The sequence below is a fragment of the Eurytemora carolleeae genome, unplaced genomic scaffold, assembly GCF_000591075.1.
Source record: "Eurytemora carolleeae unplaced genomic scaffold, Eaff_2.0 scaffold1091, whole genome shotgun sequence".
Lineage (NCBI taxonomy): Eukaryota > Metazoa > Arthropoda > Copepoda > Calanoida > Temoridae > Eurytemora > Eurytemora carolleeae.
Genome location: NW_019397388.1, coordinates 70957 through 91403, shown reverse-complemented (window position 1 = coordinate 91403; position 20447 = coordinate 70957). Strand labels below are relative to the sequence as shown.

The 20447-nt window shown below is 34.5% G+C and overlaps 1 protein-coding gene across 1 annotated transcript; it reads left to right on the top strand.

The window, feature by feature from the left end:
* Positions 1-2754: 2754 nt before the first annotated feature.
* Positions 2755-20443, top strand: LOC111714028 (autophagy-related protein 9A). The gene is made up of 26 exons (XM_023489028.1): positions 2755-2797; positions 4049-4152; positions 5068-6414; positions 6715-6755; positions 7549-7639; positions 7982-8055; positions 8462-8519; positions 8824-8870; positions 9153-9267; positions 10566-10639; positions 10947-11027; positions 11321-11451; positions 11888-11951; positions 12420-12573; positions 13163-13277; positions 13743-13809; positions 14235-14379; positions 14843-14943; positions 15545-15648; positions 15950-16130; positions 16435-16535; positions 16953-17151; positions 17270-17507; positions 18133-18222; positions 18709-18796; positions 19153-20443. The coding sequence occupies exons 3-26, from the start codon at positions 6306-6308 to the stop codon at positions 19172-19174; spliced, it is 2490 nt and encodes an 829-aa protein (XP_023344796.1). The 5' UTR covers positions 2755-2797; positions 4049-4152; positions 5068-6305; the 3' UTR covers positions 19175-20443.
* The last annotated feature ends 4 nt before the right edge of the window (positions 20444-20447 follow it).

Sequence of the window (20447 nt, the reverse complement as noted above, 5' to 3'; positions counted from 1 at the left end):
TGTCTAAGTGGGTATACTGAGCCCGTTCTCTCCATAATAATGTTTAAACAGTGGTCGTGTTGTTCACGTACTTTGGGGGACGATAGTTTGGCCGCTAGATGTCTCTCGTAAGAACTATCTATCAGATAAGAATTTTGCGTNAGTGGGTATACTTGAGCTGTTTAGTGGAACAAACTGTATTTTTAGGAGTATTGTCTAAGTGGGTATACTGGAGCTGTTTAGTGGAACATACAGTATATTTAGGAGTATTGTCTAAGTGGGTGTTAAGTGGAACAAACTGTATATTTAGGAGTATTGTCTAAGTGGGTATACTTGAGCTGTTTAGTGGAACATACTGTATATTTAGAAGTATTGTCTAAGTGGGTATACTTGAGCTGTTTAGTGGAACCTACTATATATTTAGGAGTATTGTCTAAGTGGGTATACTGGAGACTGTTTAATGGAATATACAGTATATTTAGAAGTATTATCTAATTGGATATACTGGAGACTGTTTAGTGGAACATACAGTATATTTAGGAGTATTTGTGTATACTGGAGCTGTTTTTTCGAACAAACTGTATATTTAGGAGTATTGTCTAAGTGGGTATACTGGAGCTGCTTAGTGGAACATACTGTATATTTAGGAGTATTGTCTAAGTGGGTATACTTGAGCTGTTTACTGGAACCTACTATATATTTAGGAGTATTGTCTGAGTGGATATACTTGAGCTGTTTAGTGGAACCTACTATATATTTAGGAGTATTGTCTAAGTGGATATACTAAAGCTGTTTAGTGAAACATACTGTATATTTATGAGTATTGTCTAAGTGGGTATACTTGAGCTGTTAGTGGAACCTACTATATATTTAGGAGTATTGTCTAAGTGGATATACTGGAGACTGTTCTGCTTTCTTTAAAAGAGGATTCAAGTTCGATGGAATGAGCGTAAGGACGGAGCAGGTGATAAATAAATTGCTATAAATTGTCTTAATTTGACTATGCTATGTTTCGGACAAAAATATTGTCAAAGACATCTTAAACAATGTCTTAAAGTTGTAGATAAGGTATTAACTCTAAGAAGATTCTTCACAATAATAAGTTACAACGTACATATGGATCGAGCATTATTTTCCAAAAAAGAATTAAAAAAGAAGCTTTTTCAAAGCAGAATAAAATATTTTGTATGGATTGGATTTTTATAAAAAGCCTAATACAGGGTGTCCCAATAAACATGGGAATTCACTGACGAATTCGATGTCGTCTTTTTAAATAATTCTTTGATTTAGTATAGTCATACCTACTGAGAAAGCTGTAATCTGTAAGAGTTTCGTATCTGTACAATTTGTTTGTTTATGTTTTGACTGCAACAAGAAAATTACAGTATACCAACAAATTAAACTTGTCTGTCTTCACGGTTCATCTTTCGGAGACATGATAGACACATCTTTACAGCCATAACCGTTTTCATATTATAAACTCCAGCAGACATAATAATATTATGGCTTTTGAATTTAGGTATTACAATGCTAATTCATAAAAGTTTGATTTAACCTTGTCACTGTTTGGTATAACATTGCTCAAACTTCTGAATCTGGGAAGCCATCTCAGCGGATACACCCCCCCCCCCCCTCCCCATCTATATTAGAGAAAAATAGCTCAATCGGGATAGGGTTTAGATTATCTAAGATCATCTCGTTGTAAATACTGAATTAAGTCCTCACTTTCAAATATGATAAATAGTGAGAAGGAATGGAGAATATTAAAAACATTTGAATGCATTTTACTACAGCAATATTCGATGTCAAGTGGAATGATTGTCGTTTTAGTTTTTTCTTTTAGTTAATAACTTTATCATAATGCTTTGTATTGTAATACTAAAACATTTGAAAATGTTTGGAGCAGTTTTGAGAGATTATAGTATATTTAATGAAATGAACATGTGAAGACGACAATATTTCCGTTTTGTATTGGTTTTCACTGATCTCAGGATGCACTGAACTGTGTGGAATTCTTAGACCAAGTTCTCAAGGATGTGATTGGTTCTCCGGAATTAAAGGAAAATATATTTTGAAAAGAAAGTTATCTCAAGTTTAAGAAACTCAATTTATAAAAGATTATTACTAGAGGCGTATTCAGGGGGGGCTATTGGGGCAAAGCCCCCACCTGGACCAGTGAAATCTATTGATTTCAGGGGTTTTTCATGCCCCAACGGGTGCTAAGCTCCCCCCTGGAAAGAAAAATTCCTGAATACGCCCCTGACTATTACCCCATAATAAATACTTATTTCACCAAGGTAATGTGGTAAATCTTTTTTCTTTGGGATTCCTTATTTATTCATTCATTCCTTAATTTCGTGTCATAATTCAGTTAAACTTGATTTTTTAACTGTTTTTATAATTGTGTTTTCCATTTTTTCTTTAAAATTCGAATAGTAATAAGAAAAGGGTTCTTCGAATAAACTTAATTAATTTACTTAAAACTACTTGTCATTAAAGTAGTGGTTCATCTAGAGCTTGCGGTGGGTGTAAAATTAGATTTTTGGCCTGTTCTTATGAAATAACTTACTATTTGTGGCAAATTTCATGGTTTAAGTTTGGTTGCAGATTTTTTGTGTCTAAATGTTGTAATGTGTCATTTTTGGGTGTAATGAATATACACCGAATCTTGATTAATCCTAGATGAACCCCTGCATAAAATAAAACAAGAAAATGTTAGGTTTAAAAAATTAATGACTCACCCAAGACGAGATAAAAAATATCATTTTGAAAATCAGGAATCCGTCTGGGGCAATATCTACCCATATCTGGTGGTGGTGTAAGTATCGTTAAATTCTAAACACCAAATGCTGTATTATTACTACAATTATTAATACAATGTTCCGTCAATACAAAAGATTTAATGAATAACGAGAAGTTATAGTTAAAGCTGCAAAGTTTTATTTTTTGTGTTAACAAGAAGACCAATTCTTTTTTATAATAACAATAAAGAAAAAGCTTTCAGACCTGTTATTATGTGTGCATTTAAGAGTTTGTGTTTTAACATGAAAAAATTGTTACCGATACAGAAGAACCTCTAAACGGAATAGGAAAACAACTGGTGGACTAGAAGTTATGATTTTGATTAGTTCAATCAACTTATTAAACACGATTGCTAAACTGTAAAGTGAACTGTACACAGACCCATTTCACCATTTGCATTACATTAAGATAATTTTTTTTAAATGTCGTCTTTGTATTCCACAGTTTTATGGAACTAATCACAAAAGAACAACAAATTCTAATCTATTTTTTATTTGACAATGTATGCGGGGTTTCCTTTATAGTTGTTAACGTTGCAATCTCTCATTTTAATCAATAAAAATTTTTATTTAACGATAAATGCTTTAGCACCAAGCCAAATTCATCCTTGAATCATTAGTCTTTACACCTTCTTAAATGTGGAACAATGTCGGTGCTCCGATAAAGGAACTGAGTTATTTCCATAAACTTAAAATTTCTAATCCCTTTATATTTGCAACCTGAATGTTTAAACATAGGCTTTTTAACCTAAAATTATTCAAAGTTTCGTCTAAAACATCAGGAACTGTGAACGAGTGGAAAAACCTGCCTTAGGGTAATACTTGGTCGAAAATGTAGAGGATATGAGTCTGCACTTGAAGTGTCTAGCCTTGAAACAATAGAAGTTTGTTGAGAAAAACTATATAGTTTGGGGAAAAATATCTGTCAAACCACATGATCCCTGTTTCTGAGAAATATTCCTTTCTACAACCATAACCTTAGAGAACAGAATTTGTTTACAGTTGTTCAAGCCAGGACTGAGAGGTTAAGGAGAACATGTATATACCTTATATCCAAAGATTACTGAATAGTAATAGATAAGCATGGATATGTTTTTACCAATATGACAAATTTAAAATGTATAATCTTAATTTATATGAATGCTAAATCCTCAGATTTTTATCATAATAAACTCTTTTTATTTAAAACATCAGAATGCTAAGATATAGGAATAACAAAATCAGAGTTTGATAAAAAATATCTTTTTGTCTGAGTTCTTTGATTTCAGGGCGGTTGGGCTCACAATATTCCTGATTATAGCAATCATCTACTTGGTCAACATCATCGTAGTTGCCTGTGGGCATAAATCTCTCTACTACTATGTCTGCCCAGGTATGTAAATTTTGGTTTTCCAATATCTATGTTAGTTTTAATTTTATGGTCAATTAAATATCTGTGAAACCATAATTTTTGGGGAGGGGGGATTCATTCTCTGTCACAAGAATCTCTTCTCTTCTCTTTGATTCAATTTTGAAAAAATCCTACAATGGTCGGCGATTATATCAATACAATAAAGACGTTTTTTATTTAAGTTTTGATTTTAAGCACGTTTTTTCGAAATACAAGTTTACAATTAAACAAAGAGAAGCTTTTTTATTTGACCCCTTCTTTTTGTTTCCATGTTAATGTTTATCCAAGCTGTTCAAAAGCTTGTTATAACCCAAAATTGAAATTGAAAGTCATTGATTTATGCGACGACGACTGTATGAAATGAAAGAAAAATCTACGATTTGTTAAAGGGAGTGTTCGCGAAAAATGAAAGGGGGTATAGGCTGAATGCGATAAAAAAGCGCTTTTGATCGCGGCTAATCTTACTTCTATCTATTGCGTCTATAAGGAGAAAATTGTTATCAACGACTAATACCGAAGAACGCAGCGCCCATACAAATTCAGAAAGATTCAACATTCAACTCATTCAACTCGGATCGTAAAAAAATCTATTTAATTCCAAACAAATCATTCATATATTACAAATAGTAGTCATCGATTATTTTTCGACGCATTCGTAAATAGTTGATATTTCATAATAATTTGTATTTTTCATGATCTGAGAGTTACATTTATTCCTGTTTCGAGGATTTTCTATAATGAAGACGACATTTTCATATTTTCCAGGAATTAAAGCGCTTTTTTATCGCATTAAGCCTATACCACCTTTCATTTTTCACGAACACTCCCTTTAAGGGAGGGGTAAAGCCTTAAAGATAGTATACTCAAGTCTAAATCAACTTATTTAAAAAAAATAAGGCCTTCCACATCCACCGAAGAAGCCTTCAGCTCCTAGTTCTCCATTAAAGAATGAAGACGGCAATACCGATCCTCCACCACTGAAAAATGAAGACAGCAACACCACTCCTCTTCCATTAGAGAATGAAGACAGGAGCACTACTCCTCTTCCTAAACAAACTGCGGTTCATGGCCTGGCTGCTAGGGTACCGATGCAAACAGGGCATGGGAAGCAACTTTTGCAGACTCTAAAGCAGTAATCTTTTAAAGTTGTTCCTGTAACCCGATATAAGCATTCATGTCTAAAAAAGTTATCATGACTTTTATGTACATAAATCTCATCCTTCAATTCAGTTTAATGATATTACATTATTTTTATTTCAGTCTATCTTGATTGTATTACATCCGCCCAACATTACATCTGTTCTATGACAAGTTGGACCTACCCGCACGTGGTAAGCAGCTTCAAGCTGCTGTTGGCCTGATGTACTGTAGGTTGGATACACACTTTAAAAAGTTGGTGTATCCGACCTGCTGTAGGTCAGTTGAAAAGCTTTCTTAAGTTGGTTGCACTCTGCTATAGGTTGGATGCACAATATTTTTAGGTCGGAAGCTTAACATCAGTATGGTCGAATGCAAGAAGGTCGATTGAACAGCTTTCTTAGGTTGGTTGCACTCAATTCTGTAGGTCGGACGCACAATAAATGTTTTCACCTAACAACAAATTAAGTTGTGCATCCGACCTACAAAATCTGTGTCTGACATAGAGGTGCAAGTGAATCATCTATCCTTATGGTAGCACTGTTAACTGCATATTGACAATCTGCAGTTCCTGTGTTGGTCGTATTAACTAAATAGATTGTACATCCGACTTCCAGCTATCGTAGGTCCGAAGTATCGTAGGACGAAAATGCCGTAGAACAGAAGTAACAATACCTTTGAAAATTTCTTTTGTCAAAAGTCGTCTTCGCTTGGCAAATGTTTCAAAATTTTGACGCGGCAAGCTCTTCGATACTGCGCATTATCAGAGCTTTGTCAAAATACAATTTGAACGATTCATCTCTGAGCTGATAATAATTTTGCAGCTTAGTAGCGAATTTTTTTTCATTTTTGATAATCCATGTTAGTGATTTACTTTTTTGTAAAAATTTGATGTGTTATATTATGTAGCAGACCCGTCTTTGTTTGATTTACTTTTTATTGTAAATTCATCCCTTATATTCGTAAAGAAAAATGTTGTAAATTTTGCGAACCCTAAAATGGAGGGGGTCAAAACAGACTTAGATAAACTTCACACAACTTACCGGCCATTCGTCGACGAATCCAACGAGTCGGAAGAGGATGAGGCGCCTCCAAATTTTTCAACGGGTAAGTTGAGTTTAAAAGAAAAAATATTGGTTTGTTGACGTGAAACGGTCTTTATTGCTCTTTGTTATTCTTAAGAAATAAAGTCGATTTCTCTCCCACCTCTAAAGAAAACATTACCTGAAGGACAGAAAAAGACGGGTAATTTCCCAGAGAACGATTTTTGGACTCCCGATATTTTCCTTTATGTTCGATGGTCTTATGCAGTTTAAGCAAAATGACGGTGAATCAAATACGCCAATGTTAAGCCTCCTCGAGTCCTTAGCGTACAAAAAAAGTATTTTAAAACATTTATTTATTCAGGCACCCGTAACAACACTGCTAGTCATTCCAACAGAGTTGGGGTAAGTTAAACTTATGAATACTACTTTTTTTCGTATAAATTGTTACTAGCGGAAGGGTTTGTTCAGGCAGCTTTGGTGATGACCGCTTGAAAAAAATACCGCAGAAGTTACTACTCTAAGTGGGATATTTGTTAATTATTGCGTGTTGAAATCACATATTTGGCTAGAATAGTTGAAAAAGTTAACTTACAGTGGTACTCACAAAGAGTGAGACTTCAGAGACGATTGTACGGAATTTATATTGTCTGTTCATTTATTCAAGATCCCCTGCACATGTAAACTTGGTTTCTTTGCTAAATCGGTAATGTTACATCGTCTATACGCGACATCGCCCCTACTAAACTTCTGACCTACTAACTTTCCGACCTACTTTTATATCGGACCTACGCCAGCTGGTTATTTTTGTATTATTTCTGGGCCGAGCGAAGCGACTAGGACAGGATAGGGGGGGCCGAGCGCTGCGGCTAGGACAGGCTAGGGGGTCGGGTGCTGCGGCCACAAGTCCATATAACAGCTGTAAGACCACGTGCTAATAGGTCGGATGTGTAGTATAGCGGATTTTGCGTAGGTCAGAAGTGGAGTAAAGCGGATTTGCGTAGGTCGAAAAATACACCACCGCTTAATCATTTGATAAGTCGTAAAAAGATTAAATTCAAGGCAGAAAACTTATTTCAACTTTGGTATCCTCATATTTGAATAGTTTCCGATCCTCTTTACGGTCTCATCCTTTGCAGGTAATCCTGTATATCTTTTAATGTTACATATTGACATTACATTGTTAATCTCGTTTAAGGGTGCTGAGAATGAGACTCCGTTTGGAAATGATCCCGGAGTAATGATTCATGTTGTCACAGAGACAGGGAAATCTAAATGGAGTCACATAGGAAACATTCAATAACTCAATTAATGGTTTTCGACATTTTTTATGCTCAAAATTTCTTGTATTTTACTAACAATTATGTTTTAACAATCATTTAGAAAGAGCAAAAGAAATCCGGTTTTGTCAAGAATTACTTTCCTAGGGTCCTCCCTAATATTTGACAACATNCCATTTAGAATTTATTTATCTAAAGAAGATCGCTGGGGTAGTTCCCTGCCCCATGCAATCCCACCCATCATCACTCCCCCTATCGATACGCATATTCATCACGCCTGGGGTAGCCTGGTTAGAATAATTTAATTGGAATGTTGAAAACTGAATTAGTATTGCATGTTTGTGTTTTTAGACGATCTCGACTCATTTTTCATCAAAGTGTATGAATACCATCAGAAACATGGATTCTACGTAATGATGATACAGGTGCAACTTTTTTACGAGTCGCAGAGTTTTTTTTAATGTTATTTTTAACAAGGTAATGTGTTTTGTAAGCTACAAAACTTTTATAAAAACTATTTTATAAATCTGTTTTACCTGAGCTGGGAACTCTGGTATTGAGGATATAGAGATCAATGCTTGATTTCGACCGTTTTTTAATCGGTAAATTAATTTAATCTTATTTGATATCCCGCACGGTAATCAGTGGTTGATCAGAGCTTTGATCAGGAGACGAATAAATGAAATCAATAGATTAAGCATTGATCCTTACATTACAATTGCCCAGAGTGGATATCGAAATCAAGCGATCGGGGGTATTAGTATCCAACACGGAAGTATTCAGCTCTGTTAATATTTCAAATGTAATTTTTACTAATTTTGATGTTTTCAGGAATATTTGGAGCTTGTGCAGTTTATTTTTATAATTATGTTTACAGTTTTCATGACAGGGAAATTTATTTTCATATTTTCATATCGGCAGTTTTTTTATTAGACAAGAAACTTGTGCGCTAGAGATTTCTAAACGTATCACTTTAACTTGTCTAGAAAAATTCCTTTCACACATATATTTCATACGTGTTTACGTCCTTACGTGAATATCTTAATAAGTGTTCACTTTCCACTCAAACATCTTAAATATGTTTTTACTTTCTCACTTCCCAACAATTTTTCTTAATAATATTTTCAGAAGTCAACCCATCTTCATGTTTATCACATTTTTTTGAAACCATGGATGAGAAAATAAATTTCTAGAATGTATCGACTATAATCTTCTTTTTAATAATGATCCAGAGAAACAGGAAAATATGGATTTATAAACACACAATTTTAACAATTATTGAAGACAAATATTTTGATTTATTTTTGGTGAGAAATAATTGTCAAGGGGCCAAAGTTAATCAACATAGTCGACACGACTAAACATATTCACACAATCCCATTTAAGGTTTCAGCTTTCAATGCTTGCGGAAACTTGGGTTTAATTCATTATTGAAAATAACGATGTTCCATTAGATCATGAAGACTTACGACACCTTCGTAGGTTTAATATATAATTTTGTATTAAAATCCATATTGAGTAGGGTAAGAAAGTTTTTATCAGCGAAGTGATAGTTTTGAAAGGATTCGTAGAGATGGCGTTCTTCGTGAAATGCTTCATACTGACCTCAGTAGCTTGTTGGATAACTAGACTTATAGGTAACTTGCAGGATTCTGTTGATGTAAACAAGACTTTTGCATTTAACCTCTTATTTCTAACTAGGCTTATCTTCCGTTTCAATAGTAAACATTTTCTTATACGGTGAAAAATGATAATAGAAAAAATTCGCGGATTAAAAAATCGTAGATATTTTAAATTTAATGAGAATAAATTTATTTGGAGGAAAATTTTTGAATTTTTGATCATTCATAAACCTTCCCTGGGGTCACGTGATGTCCCACACAAAACGTGGTCTCGATCGGTTCAGCCGTTTTTACGTTTTTTGGACACAAACAGACACGCAAAGTTACTTTTTATTTAAAGATTCTCAATGAAAAACTTATAATTTTTTGTTGTTCTTCTGTCTGAAAATCTGTTATTTCTATTTCAGTTCTCTATAAAAGTTACTGGAGTCTTTATGCTGTAGTGAAAATTAAGGCAATTAAGCGAATTTTTATGTTTTTAAAGGGAGTGACTGTCAATGAATGGTGGTTGAACTGAAGATGTAGTATTTTGGACAAATTTTTTAGGATTCACTTGAGACATATTAAACGTTTCTACCACTACATTTATTGAGTTTGAGCGCAAAGTCGACGTTCGAACTTATGAATTTGGGTGGGTACGTTTTCAGAATAGTTTTTTTAAAATTATTAAATAACGACGACAAAAAATGTGTAAACAAAATTCCATAGGAAGCTAAATATTTGTTTAGGAACAGGTTGATTAAATAATGAGTAATCTCATTCAATTATTAGTTTCTTTAATCTCTCATTATTCACAAAGATTTTCTGCAGATTTTCTGGAATTTGTATTGAAAAGACGACATTTGAAGAATTTGTAGAAACATGCGAACAAATTCATAAAAAATAAGAAATTCAATATAATGATAAACGAAATAATTGATTCTATCACTGATTTATTGACAAATTTCTTTTGATAAATATGTTCCTAAACATTTAATTTGTTTACTGTATAATTTTTACTTAATTCGTCACCGTTATTTAATAATTCTGAAAACGTACCCACCCAAATTCATGATTTTAAACGTCGACTTTGCACTCAAACTCAGTAATTTTTCATCGTGGAAGTGTTTTAAATGTCTCAATTGAATCCTAAAAAGATTTACTACAATGCTGCCACCATTCATTGCCGGTCACTCCCTTTAAATCAGAAGAATGACGATATCTTCCAAATTGTGAGTCCGGTAAATGGTTACCATTGTAAATCAGTAATGATAGGGTATCACTTGAAATCACGTCGTCAATCCCTTAAAGATATTTTTAGTCATATTTTTTAGTTGTCGTCTACCATGGGTTTCAGTTCTGGGACGTCAAATCTTTCTTTAACACTGCGCTCAAAATATCAGATAAGGTATAGTCTTTTAGTAGCTTTTTCTATTAATATTTAGGAAATCTGTATAGCATAGAAGTATTTTGTGGTTGAAATAGTTTATTCTTCACTTTTGACTAAACAAACCGATATAATAAAATTTGAATTTTTTTTATATTTTGGCTATTCAAGGTTGTTTTTGTTTCTCAACCCCCTGATCCTTGGATATCATAAGAAATTCGCAATTTCTTTCTTCCCCTCTCCAAATAAAACAGAAAGGACATGCTTTAAATCATATTGTTTTGTTCTAATATTTTTTGGTTTTTTAAAAAAAAAATTTTTTTTCTAGGATTTAGACTCAATAACCTGGTGGGAGGTTCAGAGTCGGTTACAAGCTGCACAGTCTGAACATATGATGTGTATTCATAAGGTAAAAGTACATACATTTTTGAGTTCAAAATATTTGACAGGATACTAACGAAAGGTAAATGTTTAAGATATCCTTATTTTTATATCTGAATTTGATCATTTTCAATAATGGTTCCTCTTTTAAAAGGATTTAAACGTCGGTGAAGTTTAAGACCAAAGATCAGGCATATCACTTAAAATGGAGGCTCATTTGAAGTTGCATTCAGTCCCTTTGATTTTTGAAAATTGAATTAGGTCTGACGGGGGGGGGGTTAAAGAGATACAGAAACAGGGGTTCAACTTGTTCTGATAAAGGAGGAGTTGACGGAACTTGATGTTCATCACCGTATCCTCAGGTTCAACAACTACCTTGTCTCCATGATAAACAAGTCCTTGCTCCCACTCAGATTCTCTATTCCAGTAATCGGAGATTACGTTTTCCTCAGGTATTGCATCGTACTTGGGCACAATTATTAAGGGGGGGGGGTAGTAGAATGGTTACATATCAAGTTTTGGTTACATTGTGGTTCCTTCAAATGAAACCTAAAATGGATAAACAAAGGATTGCTCCCTTTACTTTCCTCCTTACGTACCTACTAGCTCATGACACCAGTATCAGGTTAAAAGGCCTCGTTTCTGAGGTAACTATTAAGAATATCTACAGTTTTATGGGGGGGGGGGGAGTTGAGCCTGAAGAAAGATAACAAATTACATTCTTTTATCATTGTGGTTACTTCTGCTTTAAAACGGGGAAATTAAAACGTAAAATGCTCAACAAGTTTCGGCTTGTGGTTTGATGGATTCTTCTTCAAGGGGTCCTTTCACGATCAGAGCCTGATGGAAAAAAAATGTACAATTGAAAATAATTATTTCTGATTTTAGTTCTGGTCTCAAGTTTAATTTGGAGTTGATATTATTCAAGTCCCCTTGGGCTCCATATAATCAGGTGAAAATTAATGTTAATACTAAAAAGAATTAACTTAAGTTTTGGAAACTTAAGCATGGTACTTCTAACTGCCAACATTTCCCTTTTTTAATTCATTTATAAGTAACTATATATACAAAGTTGTAAATTCTGTTTGTTCGTCTGTTGTTTTGTTTGTATGTCTGTTCATATCTCATGAACCCCCTTAACCGATTTGTCTCAAATTTTGATTGGGAACTCAGTAGAACCACGGGGAATGTTCTTAGCCTGGTCAAGTGGGTCAACTTTTATAGAGAAAGTTCCATTTAGGGCAACGCTGGGTTTTCAACCTAGTTTTACATATATCTGCTAGGTTTTCCTATTCGTGGAAGGGCCCCCCCCCCCCTGTTCACCTCGTTCTCGCCCTAAAATTACAACCATTCCTTTTATATTGAAGAGAAGGGGGATTTTTACAATGTTTTACGTCCATTTATTTACTATTAATTTCAGTGGCATCTACGTGAAGAATATAAGCGCGTTGCTAAACGGAAAGAACTAGCGGATATGCTGCAGAATCGTATTCTAATCCTGGGATGTATCAACCTTATCCTCATGCCTTTAATCCTTCTCTGGCAGATCCTGTACAGTTTCTTCAGTTATGCAGGTTAGAATAAAATAAATCTTGATTAAATGTTTTTATTTTCTAAAAGAGATGAACAGTTGCCTCAAACTTTTTATCTAAATCCTCTTTCTGGAAACCTTCTGGTGAAAACCTCTTTTAGATCTTGCTAATTTCAAAGTTTGAAATAGATCTTTAATATCAGGTTTCAAAGATTTATGGATTAGTAAATTAAAGTCATAGACAATCGTTCTTTTTACTCTGCTTTGCTCGTCTGAAGGGTTTGACTTGAACCTCGTCCAAAGCTTGTTTTGTCAGCGATACCCTTAAATTGTTGGCTTCATCAAGTATAAACTATAACTCCATGTTTTTGTTTTTGAAAACTGTTAATTTGTGAGTTTTCTGCAGAAGTGACTTGCGCATTTCTATAAGAAAGACTGGATAAATTATCGGGAGTTAATACTTTTCGAGTCAGATAAAGTTTTTAAGGATACCATTGTGAGTCAGAAATTTGCGATCTCAACATGGAGAGTTACTTGAAATTATGCTTACAGTCGCTTTTAGTTGTAAAGGGGGGAAAGAAGGAAGTATGGGGGGATGTTGATGCAAATATATATTTCCGATTATTTATTAGAAGTGATAAAGCGTGAGCCAGGAAGCCTGGGTGTACGGAAGTGGGGTCTCTACGGTAGATATTATCTACGTCATCTTAATGAACTTGAACACGAACTATCAGCACGTTTAGCCAGGGAGGAATCAACTTTATCTTATTTTCAGTGATTTTATTTTAAGTTCATGGGCCGCGATGTCTTAGTCTCAACTCTAACTTTAAAAGTTAAGACTTGATTTGCTGAGTTTTGTCGAAGTGATTTAACCTTTCAAGAAAATATATACCACTGTTTGTTGTATCTGTGAGTGTGCTCTAGTGTCTAACTTCAGAACTGTTAAGAAATTGTATTTTCTTACATGAATATCGACTTCAGAGCCCGACTGAAATTCAAGAACAATCTCCAGATTGTATTTGATTTCAGACCACTATCTAGTTTGATTAACACTGTTAAAATTTTTTATTTTCCTACATAAATATAAAGTTCAGAGCCCGACTAAAACAAAACAATCTGAAGATTTTATTCGACCTTAGTTCTCTACTTTGATTTGTACTATTTAAAGATTGTAGTTTCCCAATATATCTGATAAGTTGATGTAATCCTCAGAGCTTATAAACCAGCGAGCTACTACATGGATATCTTCGTCTCTCCTCTAGCAACTGTAGTAGCCAAGGAAGGATAAATAGAACATTTTACTAATATTGAAAAATTGTGAATATAAAGAGGAATAACTACTGGTTTGAGATGAGATGAATTTTGGATAGGTCTAAAGAAGAAAATAAAATTGCCAAAAGTAGTACAATTATCTCATTTTTCCTCTTAGGAACTGATAACTAGCCTCAAATTCTAGTCTTAAATCCGTATATCTTTGTAACCATAGATATTTTAAACCTAAAATATCTGATCTAGCATAAGTCATGGTTTCAAACATCAATAGGTTTAGAACATCAGGTTTCAAAGATCCTAGGAATAGAAAATTTGAGTTTTAGCCGAGTAATCAGTTCTTCCTATCTTAGATCGAATAATAGGATTATGGAGTTGAGAAATTGGGACTTTGGATGCAAAATATGTTTGACTTGAGATGTTTTTGTCCTGCAGAATGTAACATTTATGTGTGGGAGCGTCCTCGCTGTGCTTATTCTACTCTCTGTGTGGGATGAGGACGTCCTCAATGTTGAACATGTCCTTACCATCATGACTGCGCTAGGTGCAGCAGTTGCTGGGGCAAGAGTATTTATTCCAGGTGGGTTTAGGACTCCTGTACTATTTTAGGGCGCTTCGCATCCCTTTTCCTGTAAATCATTTTAGCTTTTAACTTTTGTTCTGAAAGTCGGCCTTTTTAAATATTTTCAAATTTTGGCGGAATTTCCAGTATTTTTATTTTCAATTTTACTTACATATTCAATGCCTCTAAAGTATTGCTGCTGAAACAAGCTGACAAACAAAACTTGATCCTGGATCGTTGGATGTTCCCAGCAGGATCACTTTAAATCCCAGTAAACCTAAATGCTTCACCTAAACGGTTGTCAGATAACAAGCAACAAATAGATTTAATTGGTTTGCCAACCTCCGGAAGTACCGGAAATTAAAGATCCGGACGGAACAGGTGTGGGATGGTGCTTACCACACCTGGTGGCGTTCTGGGGGGGTCCATATTTGGGTCTCTTATAGATTCTATTTCCTTATGTTCCTTATATTATTGTTAGATGAGAATCTTGTATTCTGCCCTGAGAAGACCCTAACCCAAGTTATCTCCCATATTCATTATTTCCCGGAGGACTGGAAAGGAAATGCTCACACATATAAGGTAGAAACAAATTTAGAGGTCTTTTCATTTAACCCGCCATTTTGAAGTGGCATGTCCGATTCACAATGGTTCCCTAAAACCTCGATAAGAGTAACAATCCAAAGATTTTGTTGTTACGATCCTTGAACGCGTTAAATTTTTACAATTTCCTTAATTTTCTCTGAAGCATAAATTTGCAAATCATTTTTATAGTAAAACTTCAATTGAAAATTATCTATTTTCCGAGAAAGAAGAGAAAGTTTGTAAACAAACTGAAGTCCAGTTAATTTTGTACTGTACACTCCGTACAAACAGATTGTAAGGGCCCTGCAATGTTATTTTCAAATACTTGGGACATCAAATGTCGTCATCCAACTATGAGTTTGGCCCACTTAGTATTTATTCACTTTGACTATTGTGATAGGAGCATGGAATCTTGAAATGATGTGCTACTTGAAATTGCAAAAACATTAGCTTTAAGGTTAGAAAGTAAACGCCGAATAACAAAGAATAGCTGATTTCCCTTTAGTCTGTGTATCTCTTCTTTAAAATCAAATTAAAAATGTTAAGACGCATCCCTTGCTGATTTTCCTGTTCATTGTATAGTGTTAATTTTATCTAGGTTATGACTGAGATGGGATTACTGTTCCCCTATACTGCAGTCTATCTTCTAGATGAACTATTCTCTCCTGTAATTACTCCATTAATACTTATCTTCCAGCTTAGGTAATTCTACTTAATAGTACACTGCACTGATATTTCCAGAATATTCATCAACTTTGTGTGTGATGTTCTGACATACGTTTACCTATTGGATTGGACTTTGTTTGACCCTACATGCTGCATTTAACCGTGTTAACCGTCTTAGACCTTATCGTCCATATTTGACCTTGTTGACCGCATTTCTTAGCTTTTTTCGACGCACTCGACCTTTTTTGATTGCTTCAGTCTTTTTACCGTTTTTGTCCCTTTTTTGACCTTGCTGACCTTATTTGTACCTTGAATAAATTTATTTTGTTTATTTTAGGTACAAATCTCAGGATATTGTCGACTTTTTCCGTAACTTTACTGTCGACGTGGTTGGGGTCGGTGACGTCTGTAGCTTTGCGCAGATGGATGTGCGCCGGCACGGTAACCCCGGCTGGCAGGCCGGTCAAACTAGCCAGCAGGAGATTCAACCTGTAGCTAAAACCAACCAGTATACTCAGGTATACTAGTTAAGTTTCAGGGATGAATATTATGTATATTTTTAAGAATTATGTATTAAGGGGTAAATGAGAACTTGAAGTTTTTCCGCACCTGATCATTTATTTTCCTCAATTTGCGTTAATAAAATATAATCAAAGATAATATATATATAGATATGCAGGCAGGTATAAATTTTGAGGTCTTGAAAAAAGGTGCAAACAGCACCATCTCTGTCGTACGCATGGCATTTTATCCTCTGGATTGTTGCTAATTTATCACTTTGTTTATTTTTCAACAAATATTTACCCCTGAATGTTTGTTTAGGGCGAGGATGGGAAGACAGAAATGTCCCTGGTTCACTTCACAATAACAAACCCAGGCTGGAAACCAAGCATTGAGTCAGAAAAATATCTGACAGGGCTCAGGTATCTATCTATCATTAAAGGGATTATTCAGTTTTCTGAACAATTATCTTTAAACACGTTCTTATTTATTGAAAAGATAGATTTTTTTTCGGGAAATAACAAATTTTTTTACTAGAAACTTTTGCAATACAAAATGGCTAGTTTTTACTAGCTAGAGTTGTCTCTGGTCACTTCTTATTAGTTTTTTGGATGTTTTTATTTCAAGGATAGTCTCATTGTGGGCTGAGGTAAAAGTACAATACGAGACTTAGGTCGTTTTACTCCTCTTGGGCCGGGTACTGTAGACTGTAAAGTGATGCGTACATTTTAAAATTATTACTGACCGTGGCTGCTTTAGAGTTAATAAGACACTGTACTCGTTTTTTGGTTTGTTGGTTGATTGATTGATTGATTGATTGATTGATTGATTGATTGTAGAACTTGTGCGGAGCGTGATGTAAACCAGTTATCAACTCTACCAGAGCAGAGTGTTCACAGTAACCCTTTGTACGACAGCGTGTCAGCCATGTCAGAGATGGGCGGCAGTTACAGGGAGGTGGCATTACGGGTTCTTCATGGGGGGCAACATGTCCCCTCGCCACCCCCTCATACCGTCCCATCACCTCCAGATACACAGGTCATTTCCAAAGTTTTTATCACGGGGCGATATTCGTAGGTTTAAAGGGTGATAATTTATCAACCATTCTAAAATAATGCTTTTTAATTTGAAATAAGAAAAAGCATTTTACTTGTAGACGAGCGAGGTTCTACACGACTCCAGCGACCAGCACCAGTCTCTACGCAGCCCCTCAACCCAACTCCCTCAAACCAGTCAAATACACAGACGAGGTGGACCCACCATGCCCTTCTACTCCTCACAGTCGTTTTCTGAGTCTCGATTATTCTCCCCCTCCTTGATGCAGTCCCGTCAACCCATCCAGCCATCCTTACCCTCCCTTCTACACTCAGGACTACCCCCACCTGAAATCACAGGTAGACATATAAATATCGGACAGGGGATAATTTTTAATCCGTTTGTGATTATTGTTTTTGAGTGAACTAAAATTCTACATTTCATAATTGCTTTTATGTTTTTTATCAGAATTATAAAATTTGAACTCTAAAACAGAGAGAAACTAAAAGCCTGTACATTCAAACGTATAATTCAGACATAGCAAACCTATTGCATAAATGTAAGAAAAACCAATTTAAATTGCAATTTTAGCTTTAAAACGAGTAAATTTAGGCCCAACATTACTTTCGTAAAGTTTCAGTCCGTTCAAAGCACTGAAAACGTAGTTTTAAGTAACACTTCATTAAAAGAGTGCATATCTGATTCATAACGGTACCTTAAAAACCCCTATCTTTGCAAAAATAAGGAAAATATCGTCGTTTTTCTGTCTGAGTGTTGAGTTCTGACAACTTTCCCCCTATTTCTGCTGTTGAAACATTGCGCTAGTCACTTGTATAGAGATAATGTATTGAAGATAATGAATCAATTATGCAGCCAAAGGTACCGTACCGTACCACCCCATTAAAGGAGGGTCACTCAAAATCACGTATATAGTCCCTTAAGAGAACCTACACATAGTTTAAAACATCTTATCGACATTTCTAGGCCTAGAGTATGCTGCAGCTGACATGAGTATGTCAGTTCTTTATCTACATAATATTCAACACAGAAATGCACATAAAAGACCGTCAATAGGTGAGTTATCACTTATCACAGTATTCACATTATCTAGAAAAAGTTGCATTTAAACGCCTTTTCTAATTTGATTGCGATATGTACTAAATCTCGAGCAATTTTATTTGTATTTATTTGGATGCAACCAGTGCTTAGGACCCGGATCCGTTGAATCCTCAAGATTTTGGCTTTCTAGATCCCGGATCCGGGTCCGCAAAAATATGAGAATCCACGGACCCTGGTTTAAGAAGAAAAATATCTACTAAAAACTGAAGAAGAAAAAACTTTTTTACTATCAAAACCCAAGTCTGAAATATTGAAAAATTGTCTTGTCTCTAAATGGTTGAATATGGAACTTCTGTGCACTTATCATCTGAAACAAGAAAGTTGCATTGACTGACCGCGCTGACAATGTTAATAACAATAGCGATTTTCATCGATAAAAAATCCGGTAATCCAATAAACTGTCATTTAGTTTGTATCCTTGATATGGAAGTTATTTTTTAGCTGGAGCTTCTGGATACAGGTTCCAGATGAGAAATATTACAGAGGGTAGAGATCAACAGGAACCTGTAGAACTAGAACCTCTTATAAGGAACTTTATATAAACAATTAAACATTCACTAAATCTAAATGTTGTGATATAGAAAAGGATTATTACTATTTTTAAAATTTTCTACAGATCATATTCTGAAAAATATTTACAAAGGAGGGTTTACCAATTTTTTATTACTGAATACTTGGGATTTGTATTTTCAGAGCAAATATTTGGTTTTTGTCTATTTAATTTGCTGCTTTACGTTCTATATCTATATCTTTAAATCCTCATATTTAGGGAGCAAAAATATTGCGAATTCAATGAATCAGGATCATATATTATTGATTTATTTTTTACACTTAAATTTTTTGTCTTGGAGTGGTCTAGTATTGATTATATAATGTGCTGTGTAGAGGATTAAGTTCAGAAAACTGACCGAGGAACAAGATGAACTCGACCCTCAATTGTGAAAGGTCTACCTTCAGACAAGAACATTCAAACTGCTCAGCTCCTTTACCCTCAACCTGTCCTCGTGTGCTCCCAACCTGTCCTCCTGGGCCTCCAACTTGTCCTACTGTACCCTTAACCCGTCCTCCAAAACCCCCTGATGTTAGGGTTCCCAGGACTAGACCGTCTTGGCTTAATCTTAAAACTTGTAATACTCCAGAATTCTGGGTTTAAAGGTTCTCTCACACCGATTTCAGGTGTCCCTTTATCTGTAGAGTTGCATGTCCGATTCATTAGAGAACCATTGTCTTAACAAATAAAATGAGTTTTCCCTTTACTTCCATCAAAAAATTGATTAATTCATTGCGTATATGTGCAATAGAGAAGAGGAAGCTAAGGGGTTGTGAGAATCTATATTTTAAGACGAAAATGGACCACACCACACCTTCTCTATCTTTAATCTGAGAAATGTTAAAAAGTATAGTTGTGAATGTAAAACTTTAAACTGAGGTTCACTTGAAATTGCGTTATCAGTCCCTTGAAGCAACACATTTTTTGAGGACCTGGGAGGAAGTTGAGAATGTTTTACCAGAATTTATTGGACTTTATTTATTGATTTGTTTCTACAATTGAGCATATTTCGATAACGTAATATATATATTAATGTTAAACTCTTTCATAAGAAAATTTTTTTTTACTATAATGCTTTGATGAATAAATACAAAATACACGGAACAAAATCAAATAAAAGATGAGAGCTATTTATTTTAAAATAAACTTCTTTTTTACGCCTCTTTTTTCTCGTTAAATAGAACTTGCTTGCATCAGCCAATAAATAGCTTAATATATCTCTAATATAATAAACTTATGTACAATAATTAATCATGTGTGCCTTTCAGTCAAGATCCTATTTCAAAGTTCTAAGTCAATGCAACTTTTAGCTCATTATGTATTAATTAAAATAACCCCTTTTTGTGATATTGGAACATTTCATAGACAAAATAGATTCTTCACAGATAGGGTTAATTATTTTCTTTTCCCAAAACTATCTTTCTTAATATATTTTATACAGTTATTTTTAAAACCTAAGAAAACAAATTTGTCATTTTTTTAATTCTCTTACATATGGAATGACCCAACACCCATTTGTGGAAATTGCACAACTATATTTTTTTTTTTTTTTGCTGAAAACCTACAGGACATGATATAAACTTTAGCTGTAGGTTGAATGATAATAATAAAAATAGATTAACTATATATT

Excerpts from the sequence above, each read along its gene's own strand:
- LOC111714028 (XM_023489028.1), top strand. The coding sequence starts at position 6,306 with ATGGAGGGGGTCAAAACAGACTTAGATAAACTTCACACAACTTACCGG. Across the intron at positions 9,268-10,565 it reads TTGGATAACTAGACTTATAG|TTGTCGTCTACCATGGGTTT; the intron begins GTAACTTGCAGG and ends CATATTTTTTAG. Across the intron at positions 11,452-11,887 it reads GGAGATTACGTTTTCCTCAG|TTCTGGTCTCAAGTTTAATT; the intron begins GTATTGCATCGT and ends TTCTGATTTTAG.